This window comes from Gobius niger, assembly GCF_951799975.1.
Source record: "Gobius niger genome assembly, chromosome: 4".
Lineage (NCBI taxonomy): Eukaryota > Metazoa > Chordata > Actinopteri > Gobiiformes > Gobiidae > Gobius > Gobius niger.
The window spans coordinates 23,820,364-23,836,232 of NC_136855.1; the positions used below are offsets into that span (position 1 = coordinate 23,820,364).

The following is a 15,869-nucleotide window of genomic DNA, read 5'->3' on the forward strand; positions in this document are numbered from 1 at the left end:
CATCAAATATGAGCAATGAGTAATTGTGCAATGCTATAAGCCTGTATAGTTCCCTGTGCTGGGCAAGTTACTGAAATTGTAATGACTAATAGGCTATTCCCGTATTTTGTGTTGCTAAGTAATAGGCCTATGTTATATTTCTTAGACTACTGAATTTTTTTTATTTTTTATTAACTCATTACTTTTGTAATATGTTAACTCACATCAATTTATAATTTTTAATACATAATGTTGATGGGTTAGGGCAGGCTTTATAGTCTATTATAATGGGTGAGATCTCCACAGAGGTGGTTATGTTAATATTAGAGCCAAAATATTTACTCAAGTAAGAGTAACGTTACTTTGAAATAATTTTAAGTAAAAAGTATGACCTAAACAATTAGCCTACTCAAGTAAGAGTAAAAAGGTATTTGGAGAAAAATGTAGGCTACTTGAGTACTGAGTAGCTAACTGAGCGAAAAGGTCTGATTTATTTTCAATAACGCCATAAATTGTGTGAAACAAAACATAAATTCATATGGAAATCGTGATATTTACAAAGAAAATTCCCAGAAAATGGTATGAAAATGCAGAAAAACTAAAATAATTCTACTGAACAGGTGCACGAGACGTCATCTCTTTTTAAGAGGCATTTGCCTCAAATGTAATGTGAGTAAATGTAACGACCCGCCTCTGGATCCAGTCCCAATATAATTCAAACAAACAAGTTCGTGCTTGAACCAGTTTCAAGTCTACAGAACTAACTACAGAACATGCCCCGGTGCTAATTTAGTCCTTTAAAATCACGCACAAACCCAAAGCCCAATTCTCTAAATTGATTTTTATCCTTATCTTGACGCACATTGATTTAGTGATGCACTTTCCTCCCCGACAGTAAGCGGCTCGTTATTGTGCGGCCGGACCAGCCTGTACATACAGCTGTCTCGGAGAGCGAGCTGCAGCTTGTGGGGGGAGCGTGGAGGAGACGTGGTAAGAGGTGTCTCCCTCTCTATATAAGGCTCAGTGCGCGCTCGGAGTTTGCAGTTTTTATTTGGCTTGAGGGACAGCGCCAACAAGCTGCAGCCGAGGATCTGCTGCTCCAACCGGGAAAGTTCTGCGAAACTGTCAAGTTTTGGATATTAGCATCCTGAGGTGAGCCTCTCTTGTCTACAAGTGAACGTGTTAAATAGCATTTTGAATTAAACTATTATAAGTGATTTAATCTACAATTACAGTTAGGGTAAACTTGTCCGCTGTAAACTGTTACTAATGATCTTTTACTTAAAATTAGGTTGGTCCCTATTATCTCAGGACATACTCATATTGAGCCATAGTCAAAGAATATGCCTAATACAGCAAGAGATACTGTATTTACTGTGCCCTGAGGCAAAAGGTCAGGTTCTTTTTTATCAGATTGCTGTGTCTGGATTCCCATCAATACATGTATGGCTCATGCTGAGTTTGTCACTCTGGTATAAAATTCATGAGAGCAATGAGAAGGGCGCACATGAGAGGTTGGTCGAGATTCAGTGTGAAAAAGGGGCTAAAGGGAGAGTTTGAAGGGTGTGGTTGCACCGGCTGCCCACTTGTGGTCCAAGGGCCTAGAGCTGGCACAGCATGTTGACACAACACCACTGCCAGACCTCAGACCCTGCCTGCCCAGCCTGCGAGTAAGAGAGAAGCAACAGGATTCAAGTGAAAGAAAAACACTACACAATGCTTAAATTTGTTCAATTGTCCTGGTTTTCTTCTTGTGACTGTTGAGGCTTTCTAGACTTTTCCCTCCAAATATTTCCATGCATAGAAGTGCTGGTTGCAGCGACCCAGTCTCCCAATATTGCTTTTGGATGTGTCTGTCAGCAGAGCAGTACTTTACTCAGAGAGGGTTCAACTAAGGGAGCACTGTCAACCTGATCTGAACTCGTGCATTTCTCCATTCAAACAAAAATTAGTGACGTTGACTAGAAAGGGAGACAATGATACTCATTATCCAAGCCAGCCATGATATTTTATTACTGTAGTATGATATGGACACACAACATAATTTACATAAAAACTGATGTCATGACAAGTGTTCTGAGCTTTAAAGTTTTGGTTTAGGAAGTTGCTTGATATACAAGAGTTACTGTATTTTGGCTGTAACAGCACACAAACTATTTCATACTTTTCTTTTCTGCCAATAGGAACAACATTCAAAAGAGCTACCATATTCTCAATCCCAGTGTCACACTGACCTCCAGAGGTATGGCACTTGTTGTCCTTATCTCGCTGCTCATGTTGTCTGTTGAGGAGTGTGCCTCCGTCTTCCTGCCTGACTCGAAGGAGCTGAGAGCCCTGTTGAGTCGCTATGAGGAGGAGGCACAGCATCAAGGTAGCAGCATCAACCACGCATCTGGTAACCGGACAAGACGAGCCATCCGCTGGTCTGACCGGGAAGAGATCATCCAGCTCCACAACAAGCTGAGGAGCGGCGTCTACCCCACAGCATCCAACATGGAGTACATGGTGAGACAAACCAGCACCTCACACACCTCACCTCACTCCCATGATTGACCGTTTAAGAAAAATAATACAAATAAATCTCCAAATAGATTTTCTTCCAAACAAACATTAAGGCCTTTCATTTGACAGCTATCATACCCATGTGTTTGAATAACCACCAGCTTACTAAGTAATTTCCCTTTGTAGTTGATTCCTGCTGACAGAAGAAATACGCATAGACCCAGAAATCACAAAGATATTATCATAAATGCAGTATTCTCATCATTATTAAACGTGTGGCTTTAGAACGTGTACAGTAGATGTAACATAAAGTAATTGTAGCTTTTTCCCTTAAAGCACAAAAAGGTTTGTGTGTCAGCAACATTAAGCTGAAAATTGAGGGTGATGATTAAAATTCAAGGTTTATTTGGCTTACAAGAGGCAGGCTTTTAAAGGCCTTTCTCTCGCCTGGAAACATGTAGTCACTTTGGTAAACTACTGGCAGCCCACTGTGCAGCTCTTTTACAACGTGGATGAAAATGCTGACTCTGTTCAACCTGCAAACAGTGCTAGGAGCCAAAAGTATAAAGCCAGACGTATAAGAAGAGGGGTCAAGGGGAAAAAAGTTGTGGCATATTAGTGTTCATTTGGTCATACTAATTGTTGGGGAATGCCAGTATATATTTTTCACTCTTCTACCCATCTCTGCAGTGTGATCCAAGGGTTTCCTTAGTGCTGGTTTCAGATTCCACATTTCTGAGAACAGCCCGTGTGTGTATTTGCGGTGTTGTCTAGGGCTTGTAACTAGCCACCAAAACGGCTGGAAATTTACCGAGGTGGATGTTCGGCTAGAGTGGGAGTCAGGTGTCTTCTCTGCCTTCCCAGCTCCTCACCACTGCACTAAAAAAAGCAGGAAATGTGGATAATTTAGCAGTGATTGCTGGAGATTTGTTGTGGAATAAGGCCAGGGACCAGCTATCCTGCTTGGATGTCGGCGTTGAAAGTTAATGTGATACTCATTCGTTTAAAGCCAGTGTTGCCTCGCTGTGAGGGAAGGAAATGTAAAACAAGCACCTGAGCAGGTTGTGGTTAGAATTTGCAATTTTTGTAAACCAATACAAAGAATAATAACCAGTTAAAAGCCTACAATGGAGACATGATGAAATACTGCTGTTAATGTTGCAGGTGTGGGATGAGGAGTTGGAACGCTCAGCCACACATTGGGCAGAACAGTGTCAGTGGGACCATGGACCTCACGACCTGCTCAAATCTATTGGACAAAACCTCGGGGTCCACTGGGGCCGGTAAGATGGATGGATTTTACTCCATGTAATGGCTTTAGTTTTGTTTGCAACAAACATAGGGATGAAGGTGTATCGAATACAAATGTTAGAACATTTATATTTATATTCAATCAAAATATCACCACAAATTGTTCAATGACTTAATGAGATGAGTAAAAAATAATGTGGGATTTAGTCTGTCGTTTATGAGAGCATGTAACTGCTACATTGTACTTCGATACTACTTGTGTTTCTAGCCTTGTTTCTTGCTCGCAGACCCTATTTTTTACTCCTCTGCCAACAAGCATGATGCGAAGACATTTCCCCACTCTTGTGCTCTCTATCTAACCACTCAGCTCTGTTCAGCACCGTATAAAGATATGTTTATACGAATGGCTCCAACAGCTCTCTAACAGGTTTACATTTCCTAGTACAATTTCATTTTTGATTTCTTCTGCAGACATTGGAGACAATGCCTGGCTTACTTACTTTAATACTAGGTTGTGGTGATAAACAATGTCTGATAACAGACTAAAGCTTGAGTTTGTCGACAGATATCGGCCTCCAGCCTTCCATGTTCAGGCCTGGTATGATGAAGTAAAGGATTACACCTATCCGTACCCTCATGAATGCAACCCCTGGTGTCCAGATCGCTGCTCTGGTCCCATGTGCACCCACTACACTCAGGTGAGCAATATATTACCATAATACCTTACTTCAGCTCGAGTTATATTGTTCATTGGAGAAGGCTGAAACCAAAGTTATAAAAGCATTTTGCCTCAATTTGTATTGTTGTAAAATCTTAAATAACATTACTATGGATAGTATAGGTGAATGGCCTCCATCGTGCTTTAAACTCTTGATTGCTGAGTCTATAATTGAATTAATATGATAAAAAAATGTGTAGATGTTATGTGTCATTCTGTTGTTACTTGATCTTCCAAACAGCAGTTGGCACTGGGACGACTGTTGTAGACCTGCTGTAGTGGATCTGCTGTTGGCAGATACATAATGTTAGGATATTAGGACATTGTTTTTGCTGAACTAGAAACTATGTGACAGTGCTGACTTACTGTTGAAAACTACTTGAAAAGAAACACATTTAGGTAAATTGTTGGTAACTAATAATTATCTATCTCTGGTTACTCATTGTAATACTTTGGAGGGGAAAGGGTTCATGGTCGAGCTTGATACAGGTGAATGGGAGAGTAAAAAGATAATATAGCAACATAGAAATTAGGATTGAATATTGTTCTACATGAAAAGAGAAATGACTTCCTTTGTAAATCTTGGATGGATTTACCTAAACACTGAGTCTCCTCTTTTTGCCCGTCAACCTGTAATCCGATCACTGCCATCTGGCAGTCATTTTCAGACGCACCACCAGTCTTGCTGCTGACCTGGATTCTTTTAAAGTCGGTGCAAAGACGTCTCTATGCCAGAACTAAGCAATGTTTTCCTGTTACATAAAAAATCAAAAGGCACCCAATAATTTCCAACATTGCCATTGACCATCAGATATCACTGCACGTATCTGCTTGTGTGCTGACTCAAGACTTCCAGCAACATTACACCATAAAATTCCTCACAAGGGAGGCTGCAGTTCTCAGTTTGGATAAAAAAGCAAAAAACAAGTATTAGAACAAGTGGCACTGGTTTTTAGTTGTATGAATTTTACTGAACTCTAGACAGCTGTGGGGGAAAAAGTGCATCTCTTATGGGAGGGATCCCAAGTTGTTCCCCTCCAGTTTGTTATAGGTCATTCCTGGGGCTTCATCCCATTGGAACATACTCAAAACATCATGATGCACCAGAACATCAGAAACTGTTCATATTATTAAGTTTGTGCTGTAGCCTTTTAGCGTTTATAAGGAACACAAATCTGTAGCTGCTTTTTGTACCACTATTTGCATGTTTGCAAACGCTTTGTAAATCAAGTTTTAGTTGAGCTTGTCTTGCCTTAATTGTTTTTTTGGTAACATACCATTGTTTCTTTTTACAGTTGGTCTGGGGAACCACCAGTCGTGTGGGCTGTGCTGTTCACGTGTGTCCACAAATGAACGTGTGGGGAGAAATCTGGGAGAATGCGGTTTATCTTGTGTGCAACTATTCCCCAAAGTAAGATTAATACCCTTTTTCATTTCGTTTTTATAAATATAAACTGGCAATACTTTACATTGTTCTCTATTTGAAATTGTGTTTTTTCGTGTATGTGGTCTACAAATCTGCGGTCACATTTGTTAAATATATCGGGCCCACTAAAATTCCTGAAGAAGTCAAAATAGAAATATAATGATAAACCAAAATCAAAATAATATTTACATAAGTGTATGGTACAAGGAGTCAACAAGGCCTACTTTTGTTCGTTTGTGAGTCTAATGGCTGTTATAACCACTGACCCTGGACATAAGCGTACTGAAGTAATTACAAGTCCTTGAGGCCAACCATGCCTGACTCATGATTCATTTCCACTATGTCAAACCGTCCATTGTTTAACTCTAATAGAGGCAACTGGATCGGAGAGGCACCCTACAAACACGGGCGCCCGTGCTCTCAGTGTCCCCCCAGCTACGGAGGGGGATGTCGGAACAACCTGTGCTACAAAGGTGAGCAAACACACGTGGTTGTCATGAGTCATCCTACATGTTAATGTTTCCACGCAGTTAACATCAGTGTCTTTGTGCTGCAAAGATTCAAAAATTTCTGAAACAGAAGATATGAATGAAGTAGAGAAGCCAGAGGTTCCTCTTCCTCCTCGAACAACACCTAAACCCACTGTAAAACCCAAACCTCCAGTGAAGAAACCTGCATCTGGGTCCTCCCATCCCAAGACACCAGTATCTACGACTCCCGGCAACAACTTCCTGGGTATAAGAGCACTTACATACAGAACATACAGCATCCGCAATGCTATGGTAGTCATTATTCGTGTGTTTCTCTTGCAGCGCACAATATCAAATGTGAGACTAAACTACGAGACAAGTGCAGAGGAGTCACCTGTAATAGGTAAGGTATTTCTCTTCAGCATCAGCAATGTCCAAATATTTATACCTGGTTATAGCAGCTAATGTATAAAACTTCATTTTACTATGCAGATTCAAATGCCCAGCTAACTGCCTCAATAAAAAGGGAAAGGTTTATGGCACTCTTTTTTATGATGTGGTGAGTCTGATAAACAATATCCTGTAAAAACCTTTTACAGGCTTTACTGTGGCTGCTGTTGTATATTAATAAACCTTCTTAATGTCTTAGCAATCAAGCATCTGCAGAGCGGCTCTTAATTTTGGTGTCATTGACAACAATGGAGGCTTAATTGACGTAACAAGAATGGACAAATTTCCATTCTTTGTAAAATCAACAAAAAATGGTGTAGAGACATTCAGGTACATCTTACAATGATTTACAATAATTTACAGTATTTCTATTGAATGCTTTTTTTTTTTATCAATTATTTTGTTCTGGATATTTTACAGTAAATATAAACCTGGTAATGCATTTGTGGTGGCTAAAGTACAAGGTGAAACAACATAACATGTTTCAATCATTCAAAGCCTCAGATATCGTAAATTCTAAAAAAAAATATGTTTCCTTTTTATTTGTCAGAACTGTCTGCAGACTGTTATACAACTGTGGCTGAAATCTGCCCTTACAAAAAGCCAAACTCTCATTGTCCAAGGTGAGTTCTTAAATTGATTTTCTCTGGATCAGTCGTTACCAATGAGCTACAAAAATATGTTACTTTTTTCAGTAACTAAGGAATATAACACATTACTTCAACTAAATACGGTAAATAATATTATTCATTACAATTTAAGTAACTCAAGTTACAAGTGCATTTAAATGGTTTGTACTGATGTATGAACAGAACAAATGCCCAACTCAACCCAAATAAAGCAAATCAAGTTGGATGCTGGTGTATAAGATCTGCAGTTGCGTGTCCTTCACCAAGTGTGTTTTCTCCAGTTCAGCTTTACTCAAAACTAAAAGGTTACAAACTGTAGGCCAGTGGAACGCCTCATTTGAAAGCTAAGACCTACAAAACTCAACTAAACTGATCTTTTCCTGTTACTTTTTGTAAATTTTCTCCCATTGCTTTTTGTTGTGTTTTCGTCACAATCTTTTTTTTTTGCCACATTTTCATCACTTTTTGTCCCTTTTCTGTCCCTTTTTTGTGGCTTTTTTGTTGCATTTGCATCACTTTTTAGTCATGTTTTTGTCACGTTTTTGTCTCTTTTCTATTGCTCTCATGTGGCATTTTCGTCGCTCTTTTGTTGCATTTTCATCCTTGTTTTCGTCTCATTTTTGTTGCTATTTTAACACTTTTTTCGAGAAAATTTTAGATTTGGGTAAAGCCAGACTGGAGTTGGTTGAGGAGAGAGAGAATGGGGGAAAGAGAAGGAAAAGGAAATCTTTAACTGCAGTTTTGCTCTGTGGCTTTATTACTATTTTCAGTTGATATTTTGTCAAAAGTAAGCTACATTTTTTAACACTGTAGCTACTGATATAGAATATAATAAAATTTTAAAGTAACTTGCTGATCGTTACAATAATTACTTGCAAATGCAAATGTCTTCCATTAGAATTTCCTGTCCGGCTGAATGCAAGAACCAGCCTTCCTACTGGTCACCGGTGATTGGGAACACTATTTATGCAGATGTAAGTAGAGTTTCAAAGTGAGTTTGTTGTCCTATCAAATTAAATTATCCTTGCAGACAGTGGCCTGACAGTTATGGAAAGTCACTGAGTAATGAATTTACTCCATGGAGAGTGGGAGTCATCATAAAGTAAAACAGGGACAACCAGGAATGTGTTTCCTTAAGTTTACTGTTAGGCTCTTGGAAAGTGGTGAGTCTCATCCGTCTCAGAGGGACCACATAAGGATGTTCTCCAAGAATAGGTTGTGCATCATTAGTTTTGTGAGACTCAATTATTTAAGGTAATAGCCATCACGGTTGTCTTCTATTTTGACGTTTTGTATGTTGGATAATGTAATTAACACATCCATGTAAACACATTCTTGCTCATGGACCCAACAACAGCATGCACCAGTCTGTCTGAGGAGGGATTAAACTGGCAATCTTTGGATAAATGGACCTTGATGAATCTAAAAACATTCTCACATGAACTTATAGAGAAGACTCCTCTGTCCTGAAATGCTCTGGTAGAAACTCCGACAGAAAGCCAATCTAATCTTTGATATAGCATGTTTCTTTATTCTGCCTGTGCATATCCTGTCTGATTAGCTTTTGTTGGAAGAGGAATGGACAGTGTGATGTCTGTATGCATGAAAAATGTCTGACTACTCCAGCCTGTCGATAAGACATAATGGTCTGAGCTGAAGACAGACTATTGGCTCAAACAATGGAACAACTGCCTGTGTATAGACATGTGTGAACACACACTTACTCCTATAAACAAGTATCTCAAAAGTGTCTCATCTTTATTTCTTTTCTCTCCCCAGAACTCAAGTATTTGTAAGGCAGCCATTCACGCAGGGGTGATCCGGCCAGATGGGGGTTTGGTAGACATCCTGCCACTAGATAAAAGAAAGAATTATATTGGCGTTTTGAAAAACGGCATCCAGTCTGAAAGGTACTGCTTGGGCTTCATTATCTTTTCCTTAAGAGGACATTTGCACCTCAGCCATTCTCATTTGTGGGTTTTATGTTTCAGTCACCTTCAGGTCAACTACTTGGCAGGTTTAAAACTGACTGCTTAGAATGTGTAGAAATAATGTAAGCTATAAATAGAAAACAAGAACATATTTGTTTTATTGGTCCAAGAGAAATCTCCTTATTTTCTGGCATATGAAAAAGTGTTAAAAAAGAAAAACACGCACAAACAATCTTAATAGTGTGCAGGACCAAAGTAGACTATGAAGATGAGAGCTACTTAGTTGTGCGGACTTTTTCTCATCTTCATATGAAAAAGTGTTGCCATGTGGTCTGGAGGATGTTGATAAGCATCACACACTATATACAGTCATACAATGAAGCCAGTTTTTGTACAAAAGGCTGGTGAAATATGGCTCTAGCGGTTTGAATATGTCAGAGCTGATATAGAGCATACCTGGCCAGAGGCTGCAGAGAGATGCCAGTGTAATCAGACCTGATAATGGAGAACACCTGTGGGCCCTGGCAGCCACACACACAGCTGTTTGTGTTGTGCTGATTAAAGGCCTTCATAGACACTGCACTGGGCTGTCAGGAAAACACACCTGCTGCAGCCTTTGTTACAGTATCTGGAGAGACACACATGAGTCAATATTCGGCTTGTTTTCTCAGTTTAGTTTGTGTCAGGAATTGTCTTAAAATTGTTGTGTGCCTCTGTAAAAGCTACTTCTTTTCACTCTACCTTGAAGAACATGTCATGCGATTCTGAATGTGGAGCTTGTATGCACAGTAGCACCGGCTCCAGAGCAAACTGACTGATGGGGCAAATGTTTTTCAAAAGGGTGCAAATGTTTCTCACCATTAAAATACATTGTGATTGTGATGCCATTAAAACTGAGGGTGGAAACATTTCAAAATGAGTTTGCAATGCACCCTCTTGCACCCCCAAAGATCCGGGCCTGATGCGCAGTTGGTCATGAATTACCAGTTGGTTAATTCAACCAAAGCCTCATCACATCCTGGTTACATCCAGCCCACTAGGACGCCGTACTGGGTCACAATATAGGACCACAACCACACCTTCAGAAATGCCACTAATCACATGTCAGAAGACCAATACAGGGTTCAGAAAAATAAGCCTTTGTGGTAATACTGCTGTGTGAGCTGTTGGGAATAATGGTGTAGCTTATCTTTTGCCACATGTGATCTTTTTCTTACTTTAACCAGGCCTTAAAACTGAGTATGCAGAGTGCTGATAACGCAAAAGAGACTGACTTCTATGAAATTCTATGCCGACCTGAGAAGCCTGAACTCAGACCACTCGAATGGCAGAAACTCTCTGAGTCATGCCTGTGGCAACCTCGGGGCAGTTTGGCCAGGCCCCTGTTGCTGGGGAAGTAATCATGACCTATCCAATTGCTCAGTAATGGAACTACTGTCACCCACTTAGTGCTGTCCTCTGTGGAACACTATGTGTGAGCTGCACCAAGTGCACTGGCTCTAATCAGTATTGACCATGGCAGGAGTTTCGAACGGACTAATTACTCTAAGCTAATTTAAGTGCTATTTTCAAATCTTATTACTGACACATTAATAAATCATTGTGCATATTTTCTTCATGTGCAACCATGACAACACACTTTTCCAAATTACAATTATGGCCTACATTTGCAAATGTATTTTTGCTAAAGTTAGTGTAGAGGTGTAATGTATCTGACACGTGTTTTGCAGCAAAAGCACCACAGAGGGAGGGTCCTTCCGTGTGTTCACCGTGAGGCAGTGAGACCCCTCTGCAGTTTGGAATCATGGGCCAATACAAGACAACGTTTTTGTTTTTTTTGTTTTTTTGAAGAGGCCCATACAGTTTCATCTAGTGCACCTTATGAAACTACATTTCTAGTGAATTACTTGGGGGTGCAGATGTTGTAAATTGGTATGTGTTAACAGCTAATGTTTTAAGTATATGTTTACATGTCTGATGATCAAATTTACATCATTTAAAGGAATGTATACCGGTTACACTGTATTTAACCATTGTACAGATATTATAAATACTTTTAGTATTAATTTGTTTTGATGGTTGTTTGTGTTTGTGCTTGCCCAAATCCTTTTGCTATTCCCATTTTTAAAAGTATTTATAATTCAGGATAAATGTTATTGAAGGTGCATGAAGGCAGCGGGCTGCTGTAAGATAATGTAGATGGTGTTTAATGTGAAGATGTGGTGGATAAATGTTTAATACAACTACAGATCACCAATGGTACATAATTGTCTATTTTTTGTTGTCATGTTTTTGCTTTTCTTTTTTTTGTCCTCTATTGTTTAACATTTTGACAGTTTTGCACTTAAAATACATTTTACAAATCCATAGCGGCTGTTCATACATTTTGTCATTTTGTGGAAGAACTTTATTTACTGTATATATGGTATATGCAAAGTATCAAAATATATCAAGCATTACACAACATTTAAAACACCAGAGCTACAACCAGTTATTGACTTTTTATCCTATTACTACATGTCACATGTATTAACTTGTGTGTCTTTTTTTTCATCCTACCTCAGTCCTGCAGCTAATGCTAACCAATGGGTCTTGTAAGGGAAACCGTTTTGTACAAGTTCTGGAAACTGTAAATTGATTGATTTTTAAAAAGGGGATTCTTTATATTAAAAGTGGTGTGCAATTTGTTTTGATTGATTTTATGACAGAGTTTGTATGTTTTGCACAATTTCACATTAAAAGGTATAACTGACCCAAGTGTATTTGTGGATTTACTCAGAGTGCTCAAGGCTAAGTGCAGTTGCTGTGGAATCAGATATGACTATTCTGTTATAAACCATCAGCATATTGGGTATTATGAATGAAATGTAGCTGAAGCCCACCCAGGCGTGTTGTATTTTTATTGGAGAAACCTGACTGACCGTTCTCCTTCTCTGGACCCACTTAGGGAAGTACACTGAAACATTTCTCTTCAAGGCCGAAGTCCATTCTCCATTGTCAGCCAAAACGCATTTACAATAAACAGTGAGTGTAGAAACTTGGCTCCAAATTGATAACCATTTTAGCCTCGCATTCTAACACTAATGAACAGCTGCGGGCGGTGCCACAATTCACTTTTCTGTTTAATGCATAACCAACTAAATTATTTGTTTCTGAGAAAAACATCTCATGTATCACTGTGTGCTCCGACAGCACTGATGTTAGTTGTGGCGTTCATTCAAGACAGATGTTGAGTTTCACTTAAGCTCTCATGACAGGACCCTGGCCATGTCAGACAGCAGAAGCTAGCTTTTGTGGTGAGTGTTTTACTCCCATTGTCAGTGGAGGCAGAAAGCAATCCTCGCCATTCCATCCATCACAGATATTGGTGAACTCCACTCTTTTCTATGGATTTATGAACACAGTTTCTTTTAATGCCAATTCTGTTAAAAGTATTAAGAGTAAGAACTGTGCTTTGTCCATATCAAACTGTACTTGATAAATCTTCTTTTGTGCATACTCATTACTCATTACTGGTGAGTGGGCTGGATGCCAGGGCTCAGGGTTCCCCAGATATAGAGGCATAGACATTACAGACCATTTAACCTCACGCTAGAAGTGGTTACATTTGCATACAAACAGTATATGAATGTCTCTGGACCTTGACAGAGCCCAAACATAAAGGGAACATTGGTTAACTTCGGAAAAAGCCCACAACCTCCTTGTTGAAAAGAGCACCAGCTGACCCTTGTACTCTCTGATATAGAGAGATATAAACTGTATTGATCCTGAAAAAACAAAAACAAAGCAGCAAGCTCTACTTCAAGAGATCTAATATTTTACAAAACAATCATTTCCAAATATCATATTGGAGCTGCACAATTTCATTTCATGGAAAATACAATGGAAATGGGAGGAAAGCTTGATTTAGTGGATTTGGAGACACCCTCACTCCAATAAGAAAAGAAAATCAGGCCTTTTATGTATTTTCACATTTTACTTTCTTTTGGTCATAAATCTTTCATTGTGTGCACTTGAATTTGTGATCTAAAACACTGTCCAAAAACATCTCTATGCACTACCTGACAAGGTATTGAACGTAAAAGTGCAACCAACAGGAAAGTACTCAGTTTTAAAATTGTGTTTAATGAAATAGTGTTAACAGTCTTTGTTTGATACCACTTTGCAGTAGAATGTGTTTTCCTATATCTTTGACTTACCACAGAATGATTGGGCATCTCCCCCCAAGAGCAGGTTTACAAAGCTGCCAGGGGAAAGACAACCCCATGTAACCAGAGAATAAAGACTGATTGTCAAAGCGATGGGCCTGACCATGTGGTGGGGTGCACTGAGCAGTCATCCAGTGTATTCTAAAGTGATCTGACAAGGCTTTGCTGCCAGAGTTCATCCATAGGCTCCAGGAATTAGTCTGCAAAGACAGAATCTCCCAATGTTGACAGTCAGTGCATTTTCCTAGCCCTCCACTGACGCACATCCATTCTGGGAAGAGTGCGCCTAAAGATTCACAGCCCACTGATCAAACACAAGACTGCAGCGTGCACATGTGTCCTATTACACTGTCTGCAGCTTGTGGCTCAGACTTCAATCTGGGTTGTCATTTGGAACTTAAATTGAATCATATTTTGATATGCATTGTGATTAAATGGAGTCTCCTTTGTCCATTTGCAAAAATAATAAAAAGAAGAAACATACATGTAACAAAGGTGCATTATAGAATGTTAGGGAGCAGATTAACCTCAATAAAACAATAGTATGGTGTAAAATGAAGATCAGATCGAAGCACTGTTTACCTAGAGCAGGGGTCTGCAACCTTCTTTATCAACCCTCGCCAAAGAAGAAGAGTTTGGAGTTTGAAAATATAACACAGCGTTTAACACAGTTAAAAAATGTTGTCCAATTAAACAGTGCACTATGCAGGCCTATTTGAGTAACATTTTTAATTAAAACGAGCCGACTATAATATAAATAATCTACTGCAGCTTAGCAGCTTTTAAAAAGTAAACATAAAACTAAGAACGTTTGTGACAAGTCCATACAACACAAGTATGTAGTGGACACAAAAAATGTTTTAGTTTTACCTTTGTGTAATAACTTTAACAAATCTTAATTCACTTCCATTGCAAGATAGGATCAAAATCTGTGATCTGTGCCTTGCATGGAAGATGGTAAATAAAAGCTTGGAGTTGTGCAGTGGACATTTACAATCTACAAGTTGGAGTGCAAATCTAAATACTCACAGCTCCATGTTGCTATAATGATTAATTATGTGAGAGACTATGCTCTACTGATTTCTCGCAGCTTGAATTAAGCTTCAAAGCTTCACAGAAGCTGTGGTTATAATTGTATTAGACACCAAAACAAAGCATGCACTCATAACCTACTTTTATTTCGCCGCATCACAAACCAGGCCGATGCAGAACAATAACAGCCCAGTGTTTCTTCCTGTTTGCGCTTATTGGACATCTGACTGTAATGAGCTACAGAGTCAGCTGTTCTATCCAGAGATTTGAGGCTTTAGCGGGAAATAAACAAGAACATCTTTTAAATGTTGTCCAATACAAGCAAAGACCCTAAGTAGAAACACAGGCATTTTTCCCTGTTAGATTGCCCTTGGCCTTGTATGGTCACATCATTCGCACAGTTTGTCTGAAGTCCTGACAGCAATGAGCAACATTTACCTCACGATATGCACAGTAAAGTGGCACATGAGGGACACAAGCTGACCCCAAACCATTTGTTGATGTGTGCCATTTTAGTGAGCATGAAACAGTATAAAGGATTACATACTGTATATTTTTTGTATATTCAGATGAATCAAAAACACGTAACCAATTCTTCTTAACATTTACATACGTATACTGAGTGAAGATAGGACAGTGTGTTTGCAAAGATATTGGTTATGTCATTTTTCTCATCCGAAAGGCTTCATCAGCAACACTAAAGTTTCAGCTCAGCTATATAAAAACCACAGGGAGGAGTTTCGCTTGGCTCAGTCCCTCACCTCTGTTAACAGCTTCACTCATCTGTAGGTAAACATCTTTGTAGTTATGAGTCTTTGTAGTTCTAAGTCCTAACAACCTAGCTCACACCTGAGATTCAGTCTGAAAGGGCCTACTACTTCACTAAGGTGAAATCGAAGTCTGCGTTCGACACTTGAACTACAGAGTACAGACGATGACTCAAGAACCTTCATTTAAGAATCACCTTTACCCATTGTACAACAATCTCCTCCGCGCCAGACCTGGAGGGCTCTGTCATGTTTATGAGGCTGAAATTCAGCCCAGGACAGATCAATAGGCAGGTAATTAGCAGTGATCAGCTGACAGTAGGGCCATTCAGACTGAAACTCAGGTGTGAGGTAGGTCGTTAGGACTTAGAACTACAAAGACAAAGAACTACAAAGATGTTCACCTACAGGTGAGAGAAGCTGTTAACAAAGGGGAGGGACTGAGCCAAGCTAAACTCCTCCCTGTGGTCTATATATAGTCTGCGGGCTGAGCTGGAACTTTAGTG

The 15,869-nt window shown here is 39.4% G+C and overlaps 1 protein-coding gene across 1 annotated transcript; it reads left to right on the top strand.

The window, feature by feature from the left end:
• Window positions 1-2,166: 2,166 nt before the first annotated feature.
• On the top strand, window positions 2,167-11,154 carry crispld2 (cysteine-rich secretory protein LCCL domain containing 2). Its single transcript, XM_079555175.1, has 14 exons — window positions 2,167-2,484; window positions 3,646-3,764; window positions 4,298-4,430; window positions 5,746-5,861; window positions 6,249-6,349; window positions 6,435-6,611; window positions 6,689-6,749; window positions 6,839-6,905; window positions 6,996-7,126; window positions 7,217-7,260; window positions 7,347-7,419; window positions 8,324-8,399; window positions 9,205-9,335; window positions 11,087-11,154. The coding sequence occupies exons 1-14, from the start codon at window positions 2,224-2,226 to the stop codon at window positions 11,136-11,138; spliced, it is 1,542 nt and encodes a 513-aa protein (XP_079411301.1). The 5' UTR covers window positions 2,167-2,223; the 3' UTR covers window positions 11,139-11,154.
• Window positions 11,155-15,869: the final 4,715 nt, after the last annotated feature.